The 24,205-nt window shown below is 28.8% G+C and overlaps 4 protein-coding genes and 1 long non-coding RNA gene across 8 annotated transcripts; 3 read left to right on the top strand and 2 right to left on the bottom strand.

Annotated features, from left to right (window-relative positions):
• Positions 1–6,491: 6,491 nt before the first annotated feature.
• Positions 6,492–9,520, bottom strand: LOC145183720 (non-selective voltage-gated ion channel VDAC2-like). Of its 2 annotated transcripts, none has more exons than XM_090079476.1 (5): positions 9,406–9,520; positions 8,244–8,361; positions 7,682–8,115; positions 7,333–7,483; positions 6,492–6,707 (listed from the first exon to the last, which is right to left on the bottom strand). In XM_090079476.1, the coding sequence occupies exons 2-5, from the start codon at positions 8,355–8,357 to the stop codon at positions 6,558–6,560; spliced, it is 849 nt and encodes a 282-aa protein (XP_089935602.1). In that variant the 5' UTR covers positions 8,358–8,361; positions 9,406–9,520; the 3' UTR covers positions 6,492–6,557. The 2 variants fall into 2 exon arrangements, with proteins under 2 accessions (XP_089935602.1, XP_089935601.1); XM_090079475.1 differs by having other exon boundaries at positions 9,382–9,497.
• Positions 9,521–12,631: 3,111 nt separating this feature from the next.
• On the bottom strand, positions 12,632–20,011 carry LOC149892459 (uncharacterized). 3 transcript variants are annotated; one of them, XR_016449931.1, is made up of 5 exons: positions 19,071–20,011; positions 14,406–14,476; positions 13,716–13,897; positions 13,291–13,480; positions 12,632–12,819 (listed from the first exon to the last, which is right to left on the bottom strand). It is a non-coding gene; the product is annotated as an uncharacterized LOC149892459 (long non-coding RNA). The 3 variants fall into 3 exon arrangements; XR_016449933.1 differs by having other exon boundaries at positions 14,406–14,462; XR_016449932.1 differs by having other exon boundaries at positions 19,313–20,011.
• On the top strand, positions 15,044–16,009 carry LOC149892461 (ARL14 effector protein-like). The gene is made up of 2 exons (XM_090079227.1): positions 15,044–15,577; positions 15,690–16,009. Exons 1-2 carry the CDS (start codon positions 15,313–15,315, stop codon positions 15,980–15,982), a joined length of 558 nt encoding a protein of 185 aa, XP_089935353.1. The 5' UTR covers positions 15,044–15,312; the 3' UTR covers positions 15,983–16,009.
• Positions 16,101–17,869, top strand: LOC149892460 (uncharacterized). The gene has a single exon (XM_090079226.1). It carries the CDS (start codon positions 16,147–16,149, stop codon positions 17,758–17,760), a length of 1,614 nt encoding a protein of 537 aa, XP_089935352.1. The 5' UTR covers positions 16,101–16,146; the 3' UTR covers positions 17,761–17,869.
• A 2,490-nt stretch (positions 20,012–22,501) lies between the features above and the next one.
• Positions 22,502–24,004, top strand: LOC145201960 (uncharacterized). The gene has a single exon (XM_080074827.2). The coding sequence runs from the start codon at positions 22,619–22,621 to the stop codon at positions 23,828–23,830; it is 1,212 nt and encodes a 403-aa protein (XP_079930953.2). The 5' UTR covers positions 22,502–22,618; the 3' UTR covers positions 23,831–24,004.
• The last annotated feature ends 201 nt before the right edge of the window (positions 24,005–24,205 follow it).

Raw genomic sequence — 24,205 nt, 5'->3', positions numbered from 1 at the left:
GTTTAAAATTATAACTAAAACTAGCATCTTTTTTATGTTTTAAAAAAAAGTAGGAAAGTAGGAAAAGCATAAAAGTTTTGAAATATTCCACAAAGTAGGAAAAGCATAAAAGTTTTGAAATATTCCATAGTTCAACATAGCACTATCACAAATATTACATTTATAATGCTAAATATATTGCTATTATTGCTTTTAACGTTTATGACAAAACAGTAGAAAATGATGAGAGAAAAGTTACTTTAAATGATAGTTTTTTAAAAATAAATCTTTTTGGTTTTTGAAAAAATAAAAAAAATTAATAGAGACAATAATTGTATATTACATTTCTTCTAAAATGTCTTTTAGACAAGACACTTTATACAAAGCTATAGTTTTGGAATCTTTTTTACAAATAAGATTACAACTATAAATTAAGAGGATGCTGCAAGTATGACTAATTATAAAAAAATATTTTAGCTGCTATCAAGTACACCAACAATGAGAGAATTTACTTGAGATTATTTTCTAGACTATTCTTGGCAGTTTCAGATAGAAAGATAATAGGAGGGTATAATCATGATTTAAAAAATTAACAGCATTCTATTTGATATTTGTGTTATATCCAGTACAGAATTATATCAAAAGCAAAGTAATGTTTTAGTTATCTCAGTTAGATTCTTTCCTTAAAAATTAACTTTATTTAACTAATCCCTATATAATTTGATGTATTTAGTGACTAGCGAGATTTCTACTTATTTATGTATGCATACAGAACAGCTGCATAGCATACCGGTTAAAAACCTGACTAAAATTGAATTCTGATAAACAAACTAACCAAGAAAGGACAAAAACTGTTGTTAAATACTAACTTAAAAATCACTTTATAAGGTAAGTAAACACATTAAAAGAATTCATACATATTAAATGTATATAGATTACAACGTTTATTTCAAACTAATTTTGATAACAGATGTCTTAGATAGAGATAAAGAAGAACTCATCAGCCATATAATAACGAATGTTTATCCTATTTGCACAAATCCAGTGAATGATTTCTTGGTCAGCGGTAAAGTATTTTTTATACTTCTAGACACAACTTCTCACAATGACGTCACAGGTATTGCATTTTCTGTTATTGGAATGACAATTGAATTTCTTGTTGATTATTAAGTTAGAACAAGTAGGTTAAAAATAAATGAATATTGAACTTTATTTTTGGTTAAAGAAGGTATTTCTGGTTAGGCAATACTCATCTCAATATCCATAACGCAAAAGTTAGATATTATCAAGACTGAGATAAAAATGCGACAAAACCCTAAACTCTGTTTCCCAACCTTTTCCATACCACCCACTTAAACCTTTCTAAAACTCCATATGCAAAATGTAGATGATTTTTTAAAGTTCAAAAAATTGAATTGTTTATTGAAAAAACAGACAGCCCCCATATGGTTAATTTAAACTTTTGCCCCACTTCGGAAACATTCCCTTAAACTATCTATAAAAGTTGTAAAATTTTTCAACCTTTGGAAAAATCCATTGTATAGGCTTTAGATGGAAGTAGCATTGTGGTGAGACTTCTTTTTATTTATAAATTACATATTTTGAAATATTAACTGACAAAAAAAGATGATTATCTTTCTTCTTAATCAGCCTTTTTTTAAAAAATTTGATAAAATACCAATAAAATAGAAAATGAGTTTATCGTGAGTTAATTAATCTTTTCTTTCTACTTCTTGTTTTTTTATTAGGAAAGTTTTTTTGGTTAAAGTTTGTTTCCTTTCCTTTAAAAAAATCGTGCGGTTAAACTTGTTACAGTATGTCATCATGCGTATTACTGTTTGCTATTGTCAAGTTTTAATGAGTTTCAACTATTTTTTAATTGCGCAACTCTTTTATGAAATGTTAATTTTTATTCGTAGCCAGGAAATTTTTAAATCAAATTTTGTAAAATACTTTTTAAAAGGGTTTCGTTAGCTTTAAACTTCATCATAAAGCAGTTTAGAATGTTAATGTTTTGCTCGTTCTAATGGAAGTTTTATGGATGAGGTATTTTTACTCATGCTAGTATTTCATCTTTGTGTCAATTGTATGCTATATATATAGCTACATGCAACCTTGGTTATAAAACAGAGCGACTAGCACGTTTTCATAGCTGCCATTAGGGTTTGAATTAGTTTTTACTCCGCTTTAGACAGTTTTTTTGTGAAGTTAAAATAATTTGAAAGATATGCATTAGCGTTATTTTTTAAAGTTTTTCAATTGAACTCTTGTGACTAAAAGTAACTTTTAACTTTAAAGTAACGTCTCAAAAATGGCATATTTACTAATTTACTAATTTACTGACGCATGAGTTGTAACTTGCTACACTTTAACATTTGTGGCATAATCCGTGGTCACCTCCTCCAACTTACTTTTGAATGGAACAACACTTTAGCTTTCCACAATATCCTTCTTTAACTTTCTTTACGACAAAGGAATTGTACTTACCTGTGTCATTCTTTCTTTGGATAATATTCCGGTTTACTCAAAGTAGCTTTCTTCAGCATTTTTTTTTTAGTTGTTTTTTTTTTTTTTTTTCTGCATAAGTACAAGATATAAAATGTTTAACAATGTATGCAAAAAAAAAACAAACTGCACAAAATTAAATTTTAAATAATAAAGTAAGTAAGTTCATTCAATTAGCATGAAATTTAAAATACGTTTTCTTTATTACATTATATTTAATGAATAAGTTATGTCTGGACTGTATTTTGAACCCCACTCATTGGACCTGTAAAAATGGAAAGATCTATATCATTCAATATACTTTTTATTTATCTAATAAAATTTGTTACTTTTTTCGCTGAAAAATTATTTCCATAAATTTTTCTTTTTTATATTTGCCCATAACTTTTATATGCCCATAATTTTTCTTTTTTATATTTGCCCATAACTTTTATATGCCCATAATTTTTCTTTTTTATATTTTCCCATAACTCTTCGATGGGTTGCTGAATATTTAGCGGATTTTCGTCTTTTAGAACAAATGATGTTTATAACTTTCTCAATTTTCAAAATTTTTTTTCTGTACCTGTTGTTAATATTTTCAATTTTTACCCCTTAAAATTTAAACTTTATAAAAAAAAAAAAAGATTTAAGAAGAAACCTTTTTTCTGCTCATTAGAAAAACCTCAAAATCTTTGGTTCTGGCCCTTAGAACAATCTTCTTCTCAATAGACTAAATCTACTACAAGTAATTTATATGAATTAACTTGTAAAAACAAAAAAAAAAAAGCATTTTAACTTTAAAAGTTTAAAAGCTTACTGAAACTTATATATAGTTTAAACCAAATGTTTAGAAATACTTGGTCATATTTAACGACGGAAAATATTCATGATACCTTCTATTATTCAAAAAGGAACGAGAAAAAGAAGGAAGCTACCAAGAGAGCTGTCACCTACAATGGCAAAAAATGATTTTGGGACTTTTTTGAAAGAAAATAAATAAAAAAATATAATATAAAAAATTAAGTTATTTATTCAAAAATATTTCTCAAAAGGTTTTTTTTAATTTAAATTTTTTTTTTTTTTATCTTTTCTGTAAAATACTGAGAAATTCGAAAAGCTAAGCACAAAATAGTCTTAATAAACTTAATAATAATAAATATAATAAACTTAGACTTCAAAATTAGATTTATTCAGTAGTTAGCTGCAAGTTAAGACATTCAGCTACATTCTTTATTCAATATAGCTCCATGAGTACTCTCAAAAATTTAACAGCAATAAGTCAACAGGAAAGATAAGAGCCAATCGAAACATTATTTAAAAACAGGTATAAAAATACTAGAGAAATATCTTTAAACTGTAAGCATACTGATAAAAGTAATGCCTGTGTACGTCATATGTGCTGAGCCGCCAAAGAGCGAATTAGTCTTTTTTAAATTTGTTATTTCTCCTCAGACTGCCACCCCTTGCAGTAATGAAAAAATCTTCAGCCAAAAAGGCTTCATCCTTCTTGGAGTTGTTAAAGCAAGATATGTACGGGGTTTATAACTTAGATTTTGCCCCAGAGGTTTGATATGAACTTTAATCTGGAGCCTAAAAATGGAAATGGGAAACAGCTCAGAAGTTAATTAGAATATAGCCCATAAAACATTTCTGCTACTTTAACAACACTGTCCAACAGTGATTTTGTAGTTATTTCCACCTGCTGGATTTAAAAATGACATTAAAAATTGTATACTAGCTCCAGTTTAAGAAACAAAACTAAAAAGGATATAAATTTTCATTTTTTAAAGAAAAAATTTTTATGTTTATTTTTGACTATCCATGTTTTATTCGTGTTTAAAATTTGTGATATGAGTTGTGTGTTTGCTAAAGTAAAAAGTTTGCTAAATAGGAATAGTCAAATATCTGAATCCTTCTATCTGCCATTCGACCTATTCCACATTCGGATAGTTTACCAGCTTCTACTCCACCACAAAGATATGAGTTAGAAGCAGAAAATGAAGGTAGAAATAAAGTAGAAATAGAAGAAAAAGAAGAAAACAAACCTTCAACAAATGATCCTGATTTTGTGTTAACAGATGATGCACCACAGATTGAGTTAAGTAGAATTAAGTGATCCTATTAGAGATGTACTTGTCATAGGAAAAGGAAGAACTTATTGGGTCAAGACTAAAGCAGTGAAATCTTCTCTAATTTGATTTCAAAGTTTCACATTACAGAAAACGGCAGCAGAATCTGTTGTTTTTTTTTGAGAAGAACAATCTTGTTGTTTGAATTGATGTCTTTGGATGTATTTTCTCAATTTGAACTATGATCCAACTGAATGGAGATTATTCATAGACTCATCTAAGCTAAGCTTAAAAGCTGTATTACTGCACAATGGAAATTGTCTTCCTTCTATTCCTATTGGCCATGCAGTTCACATGAAAAGGACTTATACAAACATAAAAGCTCTCCTCTACTCAATTAATTACAATCAACACAAATGGAAAATTTGTGATGATATAAAAGCCATGGCTACACTTATAGAAATGCAATTAAGGATAATAAATACTGCTGCTTTTTGTGTAAACGGGACAATAGAGACTGAGGTTCAGTTACATAAAAGAAGACTGGCCTGTAAGAAATCTCAACACAGATGAAAAAAATGTTATTGTTGAACCGCTCTTGGATACAAAAGATGTTCTTCTTTTACCCTTATATATTAAGTTAGGTTTAATGAAATAATTTGTCAAAGGTATGAACAAAGAAGGACAGGATTTTAGGTATATAAAAAACAAATTTCCAAAATTAAGTGATGTAAAAGCTTAAGAGGGTATTTTTGTTAGGCTACAAAAACGTCAACTTGAGAAAGCTTGGGAAGTACTTTGTAATTGAGTGATTTTTAGACAACGAAATAGATATCTACATTCAATTGGTAACATTACTTCTACAAAAACACTATCAACTTTGATGTAGCATGTCCCTCAAGATTTATTTCCTCCTGATTGGAAAACTTCGTTGTCGTTCTATTTTTCATAGCTCAAAAATAGTATTATTTGAATAAAAAAACTTAAAGATACATAATTCTTGACCAGTGCAACATTGTTTATTTGAGAGTACTTCACTAAACTTTACTTGCACATGCCTTTCTTTCTTAAAGAAAATTTATTTTTTGTTAGCGAATGAATAGATGTACATCATCTCACTGAATCTTTTACTTGTAGGTAGCTAGACCCTACTAGTGTAATTGTCTATTAGAATAATATTTGAATTTGTATTTTGTCATTTTTATTTGTCTATATCTATTAATGGCTTAAGTCATATTCTATTTTAACTTTTTATGGTTCTGGCGACAAGATCAATAGATCTTCTATCAGACACCAAGTTTTTATTTAAATTAGTCTATATATCACGGATTTTATTGCACCACGAAAGCATATATCTCGGATTTTGATGTATTACGAGAACATATGTCACGGATTTTGTTGTATTACGAGAGCATATATCACGGACTTTATTGTATTACGACTAATTAAATGTAAAACTGAAAAAAAATAAATAATTGTGTGATTTTGAATTGCAGTATGAGAATTTCAATGACAGTTGTCTATATTCATAGACTAACGCAAAATTGTAAGATACACATAACCACGTTGGGGTAGTACGAGTCTATTGCTTAGCTAAAACGGCTTTTCCAAACCCCTCCTCCCAAATGAAGGATATGATCCAAATTAAAACTCATACAAAAATTAACAGCGATTTAGATTTACTCAAAATTGATAGTATAAAATTGGAGCCATACCCTGACTCTACTTAGAAGCTTCACTTCCGTAATTAATAATCCAATGGTTGCGCAAGAATACACAAGGGATGAGATATTCTCATTTCATCAGAAAATTTTATTTTGTAAAGGTTTTCTTATAAAGGAATGTGTACAAGTCAGCGGACTTCAACTTAAAAATAAACTATACTCCTAAAATTATTTTGAAAAGATTACTAGAGCAATTTGGGACTTGAATCTCAATTACACACAAAACAACAAATTTAAACCAAAAGTGCATTTTTTTTTTTTAAATCAATGAATCACAAGAAAATATTTTCACACAAATCTAAGCCTCAAAATTTAGACTAAGTCCAAGCTTGTGACCTCCTTGCTCAAAAGATTTTGCATTAATCAGTGATGACAGAGTAAGCTGAACACCAGGTCGAATTCTTTGGACATAGGATAAACCAAGATGCAGATCATTATTGATTTTGGTCTAAATATTAAAAATATATATTGTTAAAACAATTTAAACAAAGATCATATTAAAAATGAACTAAAGGATGCTGCAAATGTTATTTTCTTAAGTACAAAACAGATAAAAGTATAAACAATTACTGTATATACTCATGTATTAACCGCAGGTAAAAATTAATATTCTAAAATATTTTCACAGTAAAAATAATATTTTATGAGCATTTTAATTTTCTGGCTCAAGCATTAACTGCAACATGAAACCAGTTTTGTTTGAATTTCGCTAAACATTCCAACTCAAGTTTTGATTAAATAAAATGAGTGCCCAAGCTTGAAAATCAGTGTCTAAATGTTTCTAAATATTTCTTTGTAGAACTTGGAAGAGAAAGAGTTCTGAAATTTTTATTCAACTAAAAGCTTCAAACAAATTTCTTTATGCAGATTTAATAAACTTATATCTTCAACTTACTATATTTATGACACTCTCAAACTTGACACAAAAGATCAGATTCACAATGAGAAAAACTTTAAATTAAACCTTGTTATGGTAATTAAATTTTGATAGTAATTTTATTTGTTTTTATGACGTGCTTTTTTTTAGATATAAATTTTGATCTCATCTTTATGATTAATGTATTTAAAATAACCTTCAAGAAAGTATCTTTGTCAATGTCATATTTGGCAGCAACTGTGAGGGAAGTGGCATTTACACCAGATGTCCATCTCAATAATGCAGCAGCAGCCAAGTTTTGGTTGACTTGGTGGTGGACTGAACCAACAAATTTACTTGCATCTGCTCTATAAGTAAAGAATAATTTTAAAGAATATAGAAAGAAAATAATTTATGCAGAAAAACCTTTAAGCCTGAACTTCATTCACCAAAATTGCAAAACATTTTACCAATCAAAAATGTTCTCCACATAACTTATCTTGTAAATGAAAATCAGGCTTTATGCATATTTGTAAAAGAGATCTGGTATTAAAAGTTGTGCTTACACTCCAGAATGAACAACCAAATCACCATCTTTGTATGATAAACTAAGATTGTTTGAAGTCAATTTTGAACTGGCAGAATTAAAAGAAGCTTGATAACCAGCATGCCATCCTTTGTAAGCAAAAACTGCAGACCCATGAACAGTAGGCCCAGCAAAATCAAAATCAACATCAGTGGTGGCATGCAAATTTTCATGCACGTATGCACTTTTAACTTTGGCTGATTTCTTCCCAGTAAGAGGTGCAAATGTAGTATCAAAATCAACTTTTAGACCTTGGGCTATTTTGTTATCAATACTAATTGTTGTTGCAATTACATTGTCTGTGCTCCATTTTTCAGTAAAAGTGAGACCATAATCAGCATATTTAAATTTAGTTTCAAGAGAACCAGCAACATTACCAGTGTCTGTAGTATGAGATCCCTCAGCAGTAAATTCCTTTCATAAAAAAAAAAACAAAAAGATGATTAGAGGACATCCATCACCCGCCCCAGTATTATATACAAGTTGTGCACTATTTTAACTAATTATTGTAACTAGAAATGAAAGCCTAAAAGGAAACTTACTACTCCATTTTTTGCTTTTGTCTTAGCCTCTAACTTAAAGACACCAAAATGGAAATTTTTTTGAATAAGATCTCTGGCTTCTTTGCCCAAATCATCAAATTTTTGAGGAGCCATTGTTCTGTAAAATTATTACAAAAAAATCATTTGACAGATATTTTATTTAGAACATAAAACCGCTATTCATGCATCATTATTAAACTCTAGTTGTTTTTATTTTGTAAGATAGGAAAACAGGAAGTAAATTCAGATTTTTTACAAAAAAAAAAAAAAAAAAGTACACAAAAATACTTTCAGCACGAAACATCTTCATCACTAGAATTATAATGAAGACTTACAAAAAAAAAAAAATTTGAGAATTGTTTCAAGATAAGCTCTGAACAAAAATGTCCAGACAGTTTATTAAGGCATTTTATATATAAATATATATGTAAATTTTTATTCTATGAAGATTAATTGTTTAAGAGCTAAAAACTTCTTGTTATAAGAATTCATTCAGTCTTTTTTTTTTTTTCACAAATTTTTTATCTATTTAAAAATTACAAGTAGAGGTATTACTTATAATTTTTAAATAAAATTTTAGATATAAAAATCATTTTGGTTAACTAATTTTTATTTAAAAAGGTACTAGAGAATTTATTGGTATAAAATCTCGCTTCTATTTCTCCAAACTAACTTAACAAAATGCACCACTCATTTCTTGCACTTTATTTTGAGGTGTTAAAATACTATTTAAATTTCAAAACCTAAATGGAAGCTAAAAATACTTTTAAAATTATTATAGCAGGTAAGCTGTTTGCTATTATAATTTTATCAACCTGTATTTCTTTTAAAAACTTCTTTTTTAAAAGTAAGCTTTTACTTTAACACTATAATTGGTTTTTGCAACATAGAAATTCAAAATAGAATAACTAGCTAGTATGCGTTTTGTATATAAAACACATTTGCAGATGCTATAAATATGAGAAATATATTGACAAAATATTGGTGAATATTGACAGGATGGCTATTTCTTACATAATTGTCCATAAAGCAAAAAAAACTGAGGATTTGAGCATTAAAATATAGAGAATTACTTATTAGCTAACAAGTAAATAGAATAAAGGTTTAACAACTCTGGAGTTACTTAAATAGAACATACTTTCCTGTTGTTGATATTACGTACCGGTCTTACACTTTCGACGTGTGTAAGAAGAAAGGAGCTGTCGAAGAGAATATTATTATGGAAAAGAGGTCTATGCTTTCATTATAAGGGAGATAACAAAAAAAGTCAGAAAAACGACGGAATACGGTATTTACTCTCTAATTACGAGCTATGTATTTTAAACGCAACTTGTGTAACTTGTTGAGTATTGTGTATAGCAATAGGAGATTACAACTAGGAAAAACATTAACAAGAAAATTTTTTTTTCAGAACCAGTTGTTTATATTATATATTTGTGTAACTTTTTTTATTCGTATCTTGATTTTGTTTTTTATATTAAGTAGCATGACCTTGTGCGTTCTAAACTAATAGTGAAAAACTATTGAAACATGCATGTTGCTTGATGTTTCATATTGCGTTAATATTTGAAAGATTTATTCAAAATTATTTTAAACGCTTTGATGAGTTCTTTAATAAGGTTGCAATGTTTCTTATTTTTGTAGTGAATTTTTGCAGAGAAATGTTGTCCTGAATTTGTGAAGTGTGTTTTATTTTTGTAGCGAATTAAGTTCTACGCATATTAGGTTATTTAAAACTGATTATGCACTTCGTTCTTGCAAGAATTTTGCAGTTTTATGGTCTCCTTAAATTAGGTCCTCTTGAGAAGATAAGTGAGACCAACTCACATTTTTGGGATTCTTTGCACCCTAGCTGTTAAAGTAGGCGTAGCTTTCATCTCACCACCCTATCTGCAGTATTTTTTTGTCTAGTTATATTTCGTGAGTGTGTGTGTTTTCGTTTGTTTTTTTGTTTAAAATTATACATTTACAAATTTATCAATTTACAAAAAACTTTTATAAAGCAACAAATGCCTTGAAGAAAATCACTCTAATTGGTGGGCCCTCACCCAGCTTGAGGCCCAGGGCCAATCCCCACCCCTTTCAATTGATTTGCCTCAAATTTCCTTATGTAAATTTATTGAATTTATATACACATGACGTATTTTATATACACATGACGTATTTTGTATACACATGACGTTTTTTATTGATTCAATGAATATCACTTGAACAGCATGGTTGGAAAAATTCCCAATCAATGTGATTAGAACAATGTGATTGGAAAAACTTCTAGTGAATTTTATTAGAACAGCATGGTTGGAATAACTACCAGTGAAAATGTGCCATTGGAAAAACTCCTAGTGAACATAAAAAAGAAATGTAGTTATTGTGTTTTCACAATGACATAAACAAGATATATCTATATTTAAATATAAGATTAAACATTGAGAAGAATGGAAGCACACTATCTAACAACTGAAAAAATTTAAAAACACGTTTCTGCTGGAATATTTACAGGGCTAAATCAACAAACCCTTGATTACGTTGCTACCTCAGTCTGTTTAAAAACCAGTTCCAGTCCACCAAAAGTTTCCTTTTTTAAATTTTCATTATCAACCTGATGTTGAGTTTCTATAACCTTGTTTCTATAAGCAGGTGTTTTTGTCTTTTCTTAGATTTTCCATGATATCCAGTTCTTTATTTTCCACCTTTGTGTTTATTATAACAAGTAGAACTCAAAGTTTGTTACATTTTCCGCTTATAGCTATAAGCAGAAAATGTATATATTGTTAACTGTGCTTTTAGGTATTAATTTTCCTATATAATTTACGTCTCCTGTTTTTACCCCGTAATTTTAAGTCTTCCGTAACTATCTTGTAATTACGTTAAGAAGGTGTGGCAAAATCTGGATTCACTGAGATTCACAGAGTATCTTTATAAAGAACTACAATATATCCATTTATTTATTTACAACTTTTTGACTTTTGAAGAGTACAAAGTAATATTACTTTATAACAACGTAAGTTACTTCTTTCGTTACATCTGCCATCAGATTGGTAGCCCCAATCTGATGGCAGATTTTTCCTTGCAAAAGAAATACTTAATCTTTGCGGAAATGAAATTTTAGCTTCCTGTAAGATCTACATAAGTAAATAGCCTTTCAAGTGGAAGCGAAACAAATTTTCTTAAACTAACGGGTGGCCCAAGATAAATGGCATCGGTAGCATTTTTATTATAACTTTGTTATTTTTTTGGCTAGAACAGTGAATTTTTTTTTAAAAGATTTATTGTTAAATTCTCTATAAATCTGTTTTAATGGCTTTGTTTTATGGTTTTTAATTTTATTTGTAGATAATAAAATCTAAAGATTTTCAAAAGCTTGTACTTTCTGAATACCAAAATGATGATTGTCCATCAAAAATATTTGCTGATATTAAGGGTGTCATTGGGATTTGTACAATAAATCGGTGGTGTTAAATGATAAGAGAGACAGGCTCTATCGAGTTGAAATGTCCATCAGGTGGTCCAAGATCAGTTCGAACAAATGCAAACATTCAAAAAATCAGAAGTCGTCTGAAACGTAGAAAGAGGATTTCATCTCGAAAATTAGCTAATGAACTCAATATATACTCAATATAGCAATATACTCAAAGAATACTTCAAAAGGATCTCAATTTGCAGGCATACAAACACAGAGTTGACCCAGTAAACATCGAACAATTGGTAAGTAGTTGGCCCGATCCTAATAACCAACTATTAGCTACAGTTGGGCCAACAGTCGGCTATTTAGTTGGTACCGTGAAAAAAACGTAACGCTTTTACCAACACTTAGCCAACTGTTTTTAAACTATTGGTTGCCGTTAACGGCCCAACAGTAATAAAACAGTTGGCTAACAGTTGGTACCATTACCGGCCCAACTATATGATTTTTTTTCGCGATTTTTTAAATTCGCTTTTGCGCTTAAATTAAAAGTGCAAAAGTTATAAATCATGTTTTGAATATTGCTTAATAACAAAGTATAACTTTGCTTTTTAATATTTAATTTTCTATCTAATAGTGATTGTTTGTATATCAGATTTTACCAGTCAAACAGTACTACTGTCCACACAAAATATTGTATTATTTATTGATAACTTAGTTGAATACACAAAATAAACAAATTTTTAATCATTACACTTTTATTTCCAGATCATTAAAGAAAAATATTTACAAATAAAAAACTGAAAATATTCTATTATTGTAGTTAATATTATTAAAGGTTTGAAATTAATATTGGCAGCTTTAATTAAAAACAATATTTTAAAACGCTAGTATTTAAAAACGTGGCGATTTATTAGATAATTATTAATAATAATTAAGAAAAATTAGAATTATAAATAAAATCAAGATAAATAAGCTTTTATAAATTTGCAAATGAAAATAATAACTAAATATTCTTTTCATTAATTAACTGCAACTGATTTTTTATAACCTTGCTTTTCATCTTTCTATTTATTCGCCCATCTCCTTGATCAATTGCGCCCTAAAACCATCTTGAAACTATGGGGTAAATATCTTTATCCTTGGAATTCAGATACTGAATTCTTACTGTTGCTAAAAGAATAAAATGAAAATAAATTTAAAAACTCAATTTATTTTTTGTTTAAATATAAATTATTTTTAAGTTATTTTTAAGTTTTTACACGTATACTTTGCAAATCAAGAATTACATTAACTGGTTAGCAGTTTTAAAAATAAGTGCATATGATAACCGAGAGCAATAAGCTTATAGGTTCAAGACAAACTTCTATATGCTCTTTAAGAATCATATAGTTGAATACTAATAAATCATGGTCTACATTGGCAATTAACGTCTCTAGTTAACAATAAAATACGGCATTAATAAGTTCAAGACACCAAGGGAGAATATAATATCTTACAATGTCACAACTAATAACACCACTGGTAATTGTCATAAGTACTAACATATTATATTCTTTCTTAGTGTTGTAAACATATTTTTGTAAATATAATAATACAGTTGACTTTAATAGACTAAAAATTTACATAATTAGTAATACTTACATAATAAGCACTTTAACACAAAATGATAAAAGTGCAACTTAATCTTGCTCATTCCAGTAGCTATCATCTTACTTGAAGATCTGTTTAGATTAGAAAAAACGCTAAAGTTTTTGGAAAACATGGCTCCCAACACACGTCGTATGTATTTTGGACATTCAACTTTACTGCCAATAGAACGCAGATATTCGACCTAAAAACAAATAATGCTACATATTACAACTTTTTTTATTTAAATTATTTTTTCAAAGGTAAATGAAAATTTAATGGGGTATAATATAACTAAAGTATTATTAAATTACCTTTGATAATTTACAATTATAAGATTTATAAAAAAATTATCTTTGATCTTATAAAATAATAGTTACTAGTTTAAACTCAACCTGTAGACTGGTAGAAACATAATATAAAAAATAATTTCAAATTACATAGAGAGCCATCTCAGATTTCATCTAAAGCATAAAGTTAAGCCTCTCCAAATCTTCCTTACTTTCCATTGGAAGGCCAAGGGGAACAACAATGTCTTCATTATCCAAAAAACTTTGAACTTCTAAAAACTTATTTTTTTGCTCCAGTTCTTTTAATCTTAACTCCAAAGCTGCTAACTTCTCTACAAACATACATAAATAATTAAATAATATTTCATTGCATTTGAATCTTATTGGAAAACTGGTTTCAAAAACACAATCTAGTTATTAAATTGAAGACACACATAGATGAAGGTGTTATGGAACTCAAATATTTGGAGTTACAGTTTTAAACATTCATGTTATTTATCCCTGTAGGTGAACTGATTGCTGTGAAAATGGTATTCTAGCACATTTTTGTGCTGTGTTATTAAGGTCACGCGAAAGAGCATTACTTAAAACCTTTATCTGCATAAAAAAGTAGAAATGTGTATTTTTGTAACATGAAATATGTATTTTTTTAAAGCCTTCATCCATTTATGACTTAAATTAAAAAACAAATTTTTTTTTACATAAAATATAAATAGTTTTCTTTTGTCAATACATGTCAGCATCTTAATCAATGTATGTATGCCTAACACATATACAATGTATAACAAGTAGTAAAACAAAAAAAAAACAAAAAAACAAATAGTTTATCCAAAACCTTACTTTACTGATCCCCAAAATTTTGAACAGTTTTCTCATAGTTTTTAGAAGTCGATGCCCCTTTTAATGAAATGCTATAATTATATGCATTATATGAATATATATATATATACACACACATATATACATATAAATATATATATGGGTCATTCCAGCTCAATTCAATTTATGCTTGGCACCATGCCATCTCAGATTTTGCTGATTTTTGGAATACAAGCTTGAATTAATAAAAGGAAACTTCACTCCAAATTTTAGTGTCTGACTCCTTACGGTTTCAGAGATACTGATACTTGGTCCCAGTCTCTTTTTTGACTATTTTTTTCAGCGCCATTTATTTTTTAGGCTTATTGCATGACACAATTAGCTTTAACTTATGAAATACTTGTTTAATAGTGGTAAAAATTTCTACCTAACTATTTTTTAGGGTGAGGAACTCAAAAATCATGGGTAAAATACACAAAAATTTAAGCTTCTATATGAAAATTCAATTTCAAAATGGTGTAACACTTTTTGTAAGTTTTTTGATGCCCCGTACAAAAAAATGTTTATCTCCAGATGCTTAAAAGATAAAGTTCTGAAATTTTTTCCTAATGTTCTATATGTAACAAACTCCATAATACAAAAAAACTGCAGGGTTTTTTTTTTTTAAATCAGATTTATTTTTATTCAAAGTTTTATAAAAAAATTAGGAAAAAATTGTTATTTTATAATGAAAAAAAATTATTTGCATTTATTTTTTGCATTTTTTTAAAAGATTTTTAGAATCTTGCTGTCTCAGGTGCAGTTCTAACATATAAACTTGTTTGCATTTCACATCTAAGATCATTATGTTTAATAGCTAAAGGATTTTCTATTTTCAAATCTTCAAACAATAATTATTTTAAAATTGTTTCTTACAGAACTAAAAAATATGAATGATAAAGAAATATGTTCAATTGGAATAACAAATAAAGAAATTTGTAACAAACAAACATATGTAAAATCCCATGATATCAAGAAAGTTTCAAGTCTTAATGATGTTGAAAAAGACTTGATAATTAGTCGTTCTGGCATTCAATATGATGAAAATGCAACGGTTTGCCTACACCATGAATATGTTTATTTAAAACGTTATTCGGCAATCCACATAACTTGCTGTGATCCATTTAATTCACACAAAGGAAAAAGAAGAAAAGGTATTATTACTTAATCATGAAACGTTTTGAAAACTTTATTGTAATTTTATATAAATTATATATATTTTTACAAAATATTTACTGAAGCAGTAGTTATCACTTATGTTTTTAGGAGGATGTAAAGAAATTAATATGCAACTTGCTAGGAAATTGAAAAATATTGGTATTAATGTTATTCCTGGAGAAAAGATATGTCCTTCATGTATGATTAAATTTATGTCATTTAAGGATGATGGACAAATGGAACCAACTTGTAGCCAGGTTTATGAAGATGAAGATAATGATCCTAATATAAACGAGTTGCTAAAAAAAAATCTTAATTCTTCTTTGACGATTATGAACATAAGTCCTCTCAAAATGCATGCAGTAAATAGTCACTCTAGAGTTGCTCTTGGCAAAATATAGAAAAAGAATTTAATGTTACTAATTACATGGTGCAGATATCACGCAAATTGCTGCAGAAAAATGGTATTTTATCTTTTCCTGAAAAAAAAAAAGGAAAGAAAACACCTCAAGAATCAGTAGATAAAATTATTGAATTTTATTGTAATGATGAAAATAGCAGACTAATGTCTGGTAAAAAAGATTTTGTTAGTATAGCTCGAAGATCTCACATGCAAAAACATTTGATTCTCTCAAATCTAAAAGAGCTATATGCAAAGTTTAAAACCTGTTATCCAGATATAAAGACTTGTTTTTCTAACTTTTGCTCACATCGTCCAAAATGGTGCATTACAGTAGGAGCATCTGGTACGCATACAGTATGTGTGTGCACCTACCATCAAAATGTTAAGTTAATGATTAGTGCAGTTGAATTATCAAAGGATTATCACGAACTTATTTATATGCTTGTTTTTAGTAGGGCTAACAAGAATTGCATGATACATCGTTGCCCTATGTGCCCAGAAGATTCTGCATTAGTACATTATCTTGAAAATGAGTTATACTCTCAAGACGATATTGATGAAGATGATGATTATTGTATAGATTATAAACAATGGAAAACAACAGACCGATCTGAGCTATTAAGTCTAACAGAAACGACAAGTAGCTTTATTAATATTTTGAAAAATAAGTTACAAAAACTTACTGTTCATTCTTACATTGCAAAAAGTCAAGCTGCTTCTTTAAGAAAGTTAAAAAATGAGTTAAGTAGTACTGAGGTTGTTGTCCTTTTAGATTTCTCAGAAAATTATGAGTTTGTTGTACAAGACGAAATACAAAGTTTTCACTGGAACAAAATTCAAGCAACATTGCATCCAACAGTAATTTATTATAAAGAAAATAATGTCCTCAAATGTGATTCATTATGTTTCATCTCAGATGATTTACTGCATGATGTAGATATGGTTTATCATGTGATGAAGCTAGCAATTGAACATATTAAAAGCAATATTTCTCATCAAATAGAAACTGTCCATTACTTTTCAGATGGGTGTGTTGGCCAGTACAAAAACTGCAAACACTTCATAAATATATGCCACCATGAACAAGATTTTGGTATGAAATGTACATGGTCTTTCTTTGCAACAAGTCACGGTAAATCACCCTGTGATGGTATTGGCGGGACTGTAAAAAGACTAACTTCAATTGCTAGCCTTCATCGAACAACAACAAATCATATTCTTACAGCATCTGCAATGTTTAATTTTTGCCAAAACGAAATCAAAGGAATTAATTTTTATTACATATCTAAGGAGTCAAACACAATAATTCGAAGTGAAATGGAGCAAAGATATGCAACTGCAAAAACATTACCAGGCACTCGCACCTATCAAAATTTTGTTCCAATAAGTAACACAAAAATTGGAACTAAAATTGTTTCTGAACAATTGGAGTATTCATTTGTTTTTAATTTTCAAACTGATGAAATTATTAAAGAATTCTTGTCTAATATAAGCATTGGCGCGTTTGTATGTTTGATATATGATAACAATCCATGGATCGGACTAGTTGAAACTGATGTTGAAAATAAAGACTTTCTAGTTAGATTCATGCATCCATGTTACCCTTCAAGGTCATACTATTGGCCTTCTAGAGATGATGTGTGCTGGGTTCCATCAACAAACTTATTGTTAATGATTAATATTCCAACAACTGTTACAGGAAGACAATACAAAATCAGTGAAATAGATCACCAGAGCATTGAAGATAGCTGGGCAAACTTTAAACCAGAGAACTAATTTGTTATCTTTCAAAGATTTTTTATTTTTATTAAATGTGGAAGATTGTCAATTCTTATTGCCTATTAGTTTTAGTTTTTCTCATTGCAATTTAATTATTTTCATGGTTTTAGTGTAATTTTGAAACTTTTTGGGTTTATTATTATAAGACTTTGAATGCGAATAAATCTGATTTAAAAAAAAAAACCCTTGCAGTTTTTTTGTATTATGGAGTTTGTTACATATAGAACATTAGGAAAAAATTTCAGAATTTTATCTTTTAGGCATCTCGAGATCAAAAAACTTACAAAAAGTGTTACACCATTTTGAAATTGAATTTTCATATAGAAGCTTAAATTTTTGTGTATTTTACCCATGATTTTTGAGTTCCTCACCCTAAAAAATAGTTAGATAGAAATTTTTACCACTATTAAACAAGTATTTTATAAGTTAAAGCTAATTGTGTCATGCAATAAGCCTAAAAAATAAATGGCGCTGAAAAAAATAGTCAAAAAAGAGACTGGGACCAAGTATCAGTATCTCTGAAACCGTAAGGAGTCAGACACTAAAATTTGGAGTGAAGTTTCCTTTTATTAATTCAAGCTTGTATTCCAAAAATCAGCAAAATCTAAGATGGTATGGTGCCGAATTATTTTTTTTTTAGTTGATTTGACATGGAATGACCCATTTACATATAAATGTATATACATATAAATATATATACATATAAATATCAGGGTGTTAGCCAGCCTGACAACATCACATACAACAAAATTCCCAATCATTACAAAACTCCCAAAAGGTCAAAAAGCAAAAGATAAAAACAAACAAAAAATAAAAAACAAAAAACATACCATGTCTTTAATGTGTTAAGTTATTTTATGTTATAAAACATTATAAAATGTGCATTATATACGAACTACTTAGTAAAAATACGTAGTGGGTACGCCCAAATACTCTGTTTATACTGACAATAAAGCACATTTTATTTGTATGTATCTATGTGTATATATATATATGTATATGTATATATATATATATATATATATATATATATATATATATATATATATATATATATATATATATATATATATATATATATATATACATAGATACATACAGAAATATACACGTAAACATACTACTTTACACGCACATATACATTTTAGCTGTATTTTAACTTTTAATAATAGTTATAATAGAGCTAAAATGTCTAATACAAATACAACAATGGTGTCATCATAAAAATAAATTAAAAAACTCAACCAATGTCAAAAATTATATCTGAATGTGTAACTAATGGATAAATGTAAAATATTTGTACTTACCAGCGTAAAGGTTATATTAAGAAGTGTAGTAGAGTTTGAGTTTAAAAGTTTAATTAAACGGTAAAAAAAGCGTTTGAAAGAAAAAAAAAGATAAATAGCTTCAAACTAAACTAACTCTATTGAATAGTTTTAATTATTGAATGAATCTATTTGGATAATTTTAATTATTAGTCGCATGGTCTCAGTGAATATATTCACTTAGACCATGAGACTTATTTTTAAAATACATTTATAAAACTTACGGGAAACTTTAACAATTCAAAAACACGCGGTACACAGTCGGTTAATGGTTGGCACGAAATGCCAATAGTTAGCCAACTATAGCCGATACTGGCCCATCAGTTGGACCAACTAAAGCTTGTTTACTGGGGAACCACTGCTTACAAATGGTCAAAAAGTCAAGAGAATTAAATTTGCACATTGGATAAGAAACCATTTTCGAAAAGAACTAACACTGAAAATTCTGTTTTCAGATGAAAAAATTTTTGATTTAAATGGTATGTACAATGCCCAAAACGATCGCATATGGTCTACCAATCGTAATGAAGCTAATAAAGATGGTGGTATTAAACAGAAACAAAAATTCCCTCAAAAGGTAATGGTTTGGTTGGGAGCTTGTTCAAAAGGTGTTACACCACTGGTTATTTTGGATAAAGATACAGTAAATCATGACTGGTATATAAAAAAAGTGTTGCCAGTGGCCTTGAAATATGGAAACGAGATGTTTGGTGATGATTGGACATTTCAAGAAGATGGAGCAACCTCACATACGCATCATTTAACTCAACAATGGTGTCATGATAATTTTCCTGCTTTTATTGACAAAAACCACTGGCCTCCTAATTCCCCGATCTCAATCCTTTAGATTACTCAATATGGGATGAACTCATTCACCTAATGAAATGGAATATAATTAAATCAAAATTAACATTAATTCAAGAACTTAAACGAGCTGTAAAAAACATTAGAGTAAATGTAGCTTTAGAAAGTAGTACTATTTGGACCAATCGCTTATATCGTATGTCAAAAAATAATGGAGACTACTTACATTAAGTAAATCATTTCATTTTGTAGAGAATTTAATAATAAATCTTTTTAAAAAAAGTTCACTTTTCTAGCTTAAAAAATTATAAAGTTATAATAAAAATACTACCAATGCCATTTATCTTGGGCCACCCGTTATAAGACTTAAACAGAGTCTAAAGATGAATCATATCAATAACGCAATAAGCCTTGAAGTTTAAGCTTTACCGGCTTGTTTGAAATCAACTACCTATAGCAGTTTTTGGACTAACAGCTTTTGTTGCTAGTGATCCTTGTCTCTGGTTTAACTTTCCAAATGGACAATATTGAAATGCTATAGCAAACCATACAATGAAAACTAAAATATTCTCAAATGAATTCTACATTACTAAACATGCTTCACTGCATGATCTACTTTGTCGATGGTATTAAACTTGATGCATTGTGGATTTTCAATAATTTATTTGATAAGAATGATACAAGTTCAGCTGATCCACGCAGCTAGCGGACCACTATATTTTAGCGGACCACTATATTTTAGCGGACCACCATATTTTAAACATAAGTGAACATTTTTAACTTATTTTCTTTAAATTTTTTTTCCGGAGCAATTTTCAAGCTTTTTTAGTGCTTTAGGATGATCAGAAATGATTAAAAACAATCATTTCTAGTAATCTTAAAGCACTAAAAAAGGGGAAAAGTTCATTAAACTAAATGAATTGTAACTGCGACCAGCGAAATCAAACTGCTGCAGTTTACTAATGCCAAGATGTTTAAGTTTCCAGTTGTAATTTTTCAATGAAATTGTTCGACGTCTTCACTTTTTCTCTTTTATGCAAATATATTTGATATCAAGGGACGATAAATTCGGTGCTTGCTGTTTGACCACTCTTTAATCGAGTTGGTAAAAACGTTCGCACTTTCGCCATTCATATTCTTATAAATTTGAATGGCGAAATTTCACTTCACATTGATCATTACTTCTATAAAAAAGGAAATTTAACTTTAACTCGATAGAATATTTTTAGTGTGCAAGCTTTTAATAGTTTTTGAATTTTGCCTACAAACAAGTATTATGGTTTTTTCTGTATGAAGCATAAAGAACATCGTGACAAGTGAGAAAAGTTTTAAAAATTTAGCTTAATCATCGAGCACGCAAACTGCACGTTGACTACCATTGACAAATCTATAGATAAGTTTTAGCAACGTGGAAGACGTTTGTTTTTAGGTAGTGATGTTTTTGATGAAGTTTTTTTGGTACTAGTTGATGACATCAGAAGAATTTGCAAAAAATTACCTTCAATTATTTTTCTAGCGTGTGGTAATTAGGGAAATTCTATACCCTGTTTAATTTTGTAACACTACAACCTAAGATAAAAAAAAAACAAAAAAAGAAAATAAATTGAAAACTATCCCCCATGTGTTGACAATGTTTTAAACAAAAAGTCTACTGGTGCAGTAAAAAATTTATTTCATCCTTGAGATCAATTCTTTAGATCGAGAATAAGAAACAAATAACTAAAGTAACAAAAGAAGTTGAGCATAAATCATCGGGAATGTCAATTAGTATGAAATGACGATTTGATTAAAGAAATTTATAAATAACATGCACTCATGTAGTATGATATCACATTATCTTAAACAAAAAATTTTTCAGATAGTTCTCAGCTTAAAGACTGTTGTTAACCTTTCGTTTCTTTTAGTTCACTCGACTCACTTTTAAGTATGCAAATACACAGGATATTAGTTTAATACAGAGTATTGCGAAGAATAAAATGCTATAAATCTGTGTATTTCAGAGTAATGTGTATCAAAAAAAAAACTATGAATCTATGTATCACAAACTACTATCAATCTGTGTATTACAGAATACTATGAACCTGTGTATATTACAGAATACTATGAACCTGTGTATCAAAGTACTATGTATCATAAAATATTGTGATATATTAATATTGTAAATTATTTTTTTTTTAATTATAAAAAAATCATTTAAAACTTTAATATTAAAATTATTTGTTTTGTACTTTTCTTCACGAGCTTGATAATCTTATCGATTTTAGATCACAATTTTTATTTGCGCCATATGGTAAGAAAACCTCAAGTTGTGAATATATCGTACCTGGCTTCTCTATCTTGTGTTGTACCTCCTAATTTTTTCTGAATTCAAATTTTATACAAACACAGTTTTTTTTATACAATGCATGATGGTAGTTTGTTTGCAAATTGCAAAATACGTCTTTAGATACGCGAGTGTATGCGTGCGCGTGTACGCGTGTAAGATTACATTTACTGAGACTTTTTTTTTTACAACATTAAAGTGTTTAATAAAAAAATTATCAGCTGCAATCGTATGTTTCATACGTTCGGTTTTTTATCTGATGAAAATTTTATGAAATTTTAATGAGTATAAAAAAGATGTCAAACTGAAAAACGAAAAAAAGTCAATAAACGAAATATGCTCATACCTACGCAACTAAGTAGAAAGTTTTACAATTTTGAGGAAAATCAATAAATCTTCAGCAATGTCCCTTATAACTGGCAGCATCAAAGATATTCTTTCAATTAAGCTCAAAAGCCGACAAGATGCTTACACAGATCAATTCAGTCGAATATTCATGACGAAAATGTTCATTATATCTGCCCTGATTATGAGTGTTGACTTCTTTAACGACAAAGTTTCCTGCATAGAGAGCAACTCTAAAATGTCATCCGAATTCGTTCACAGCGCTTGTTGGATACGAGGTTTTTATACTTTTGCCGAGTTAAAGAACTGTACGAAACATTGCGGTTACTTTGGAATCCCTAAAGATATTCAAATGGATGGAAAGAATAAGAAAGATGTATTGTGTGATACAAAAAAGGACGGAAATGATTGTCTTCCAATGACAAAACTATTTTTTCTGCAATATCAATACTTTCCATTTTACATTGCGTCATTAGCGGTCTTCTACTTTATACCTTATATATTTTTTCGCGCCGTAAATTCAGACATAGTGAGTTTAAAGTCTTATATGAAGTCTTCCAGTATCACTTGTCCAAAAAAGATTGCGGAAACCTACTTTAATTACAAAATGAACGGTGGACAATCAAAATTACGTTTAAAAGTTGTTTTGAATATTGGAGTTAAATTCCTGTACGTCGTAGTTAACGTGGTTGGTTTCCTTTGTACAGACATTCTGCTAAATTACAACTTCAAATCATACGGTCTGAAGTGGATTCAATGGGCACAATCAAACGACTCTCTTGTCATTAACAACAGCGGCTTAACTTTTTTTCCAAAACCTGGTAACCTCATTCTTCCGGCGATGGGTATATGTGAACTTCATGAGGGATCAATGAATGAAGTTGATCGTGTGGATAATAACCACAAGTTTATTTGTGAAATAAGTCCTAACGTTTTATATCAATATGTGATGATTGTTTTGTGGTTCATTTTCACGCTAGGAATCGTGGTATCTTGTACAGGATTCTTTTTAAATATATCATCCTACCTTGTAATATATTCAAACAGATTCTTAAAATGTCGGAGACAAAGTATTAACATGGTATATTATAATTTATCAATAAGGGAGATTGAATATCTCCGATATATCCGCAATAAAGATTTGTCATTGTATAGTGATGTACAGAGATGGTTGAAAAAAACAAGATTTAACAAAGAAGCCGCACACGATGCATCAGAGCACAATGCAAAACCAATCACTACGTTACCAAACCATAAAACTTCCGAATAAAAGTGAACAGTTGTCGTTGTTGTTTTGAATATATTCCGGAGATAAAATTACTTCGAGTACAACATCCGATATTGTCAGTCCAACTTCCAAATTTCTTAATAAAACATTACTTTTTGCATTTGTTTGTAATATAATTATGAAAAGATATAAATTATAATACATATTTGACTTAAATCAACTTGAGTTCATTTGATATTGGAGTAAAACTCTTGTACCAAGTAAAAATCCGTTGAACAACTTTTTTGTAGATCGAATTAAATTTCGTATAAGAATCGAAGTTAAAATATAAAGAATAAAATTTTACTTAATGTGTAATGGTAAAATAATGTAAAAAGAAAAAGCATTTTTAAAGTTCTTTTTAAATTCGCCTTTTCG

The sequence above is a fragment of the Hydra viridissima genome, unplaced genomic scaffold, assembly GCF_058129835.1.
Source record: "Hydra viridissima isolate aposymbiotic clone 2 unplaced genomic scaffold, HvirCarnegie_v1 scaffold_2, whole genome shotgun sequence".
NCBI classification, from domain to species: domain Eukaryota; kingdom Metazoa; phylum Cnidaria; class Hydrozoa; order Anthoathecata; family Hydridae; genus Hydra; species Hydra viridissima.
The sequence above is the reverse complement of the archived record's forward strand: the minus strand, read 5'-3'. Positions and strand labels throughout refer to the sequence as shown.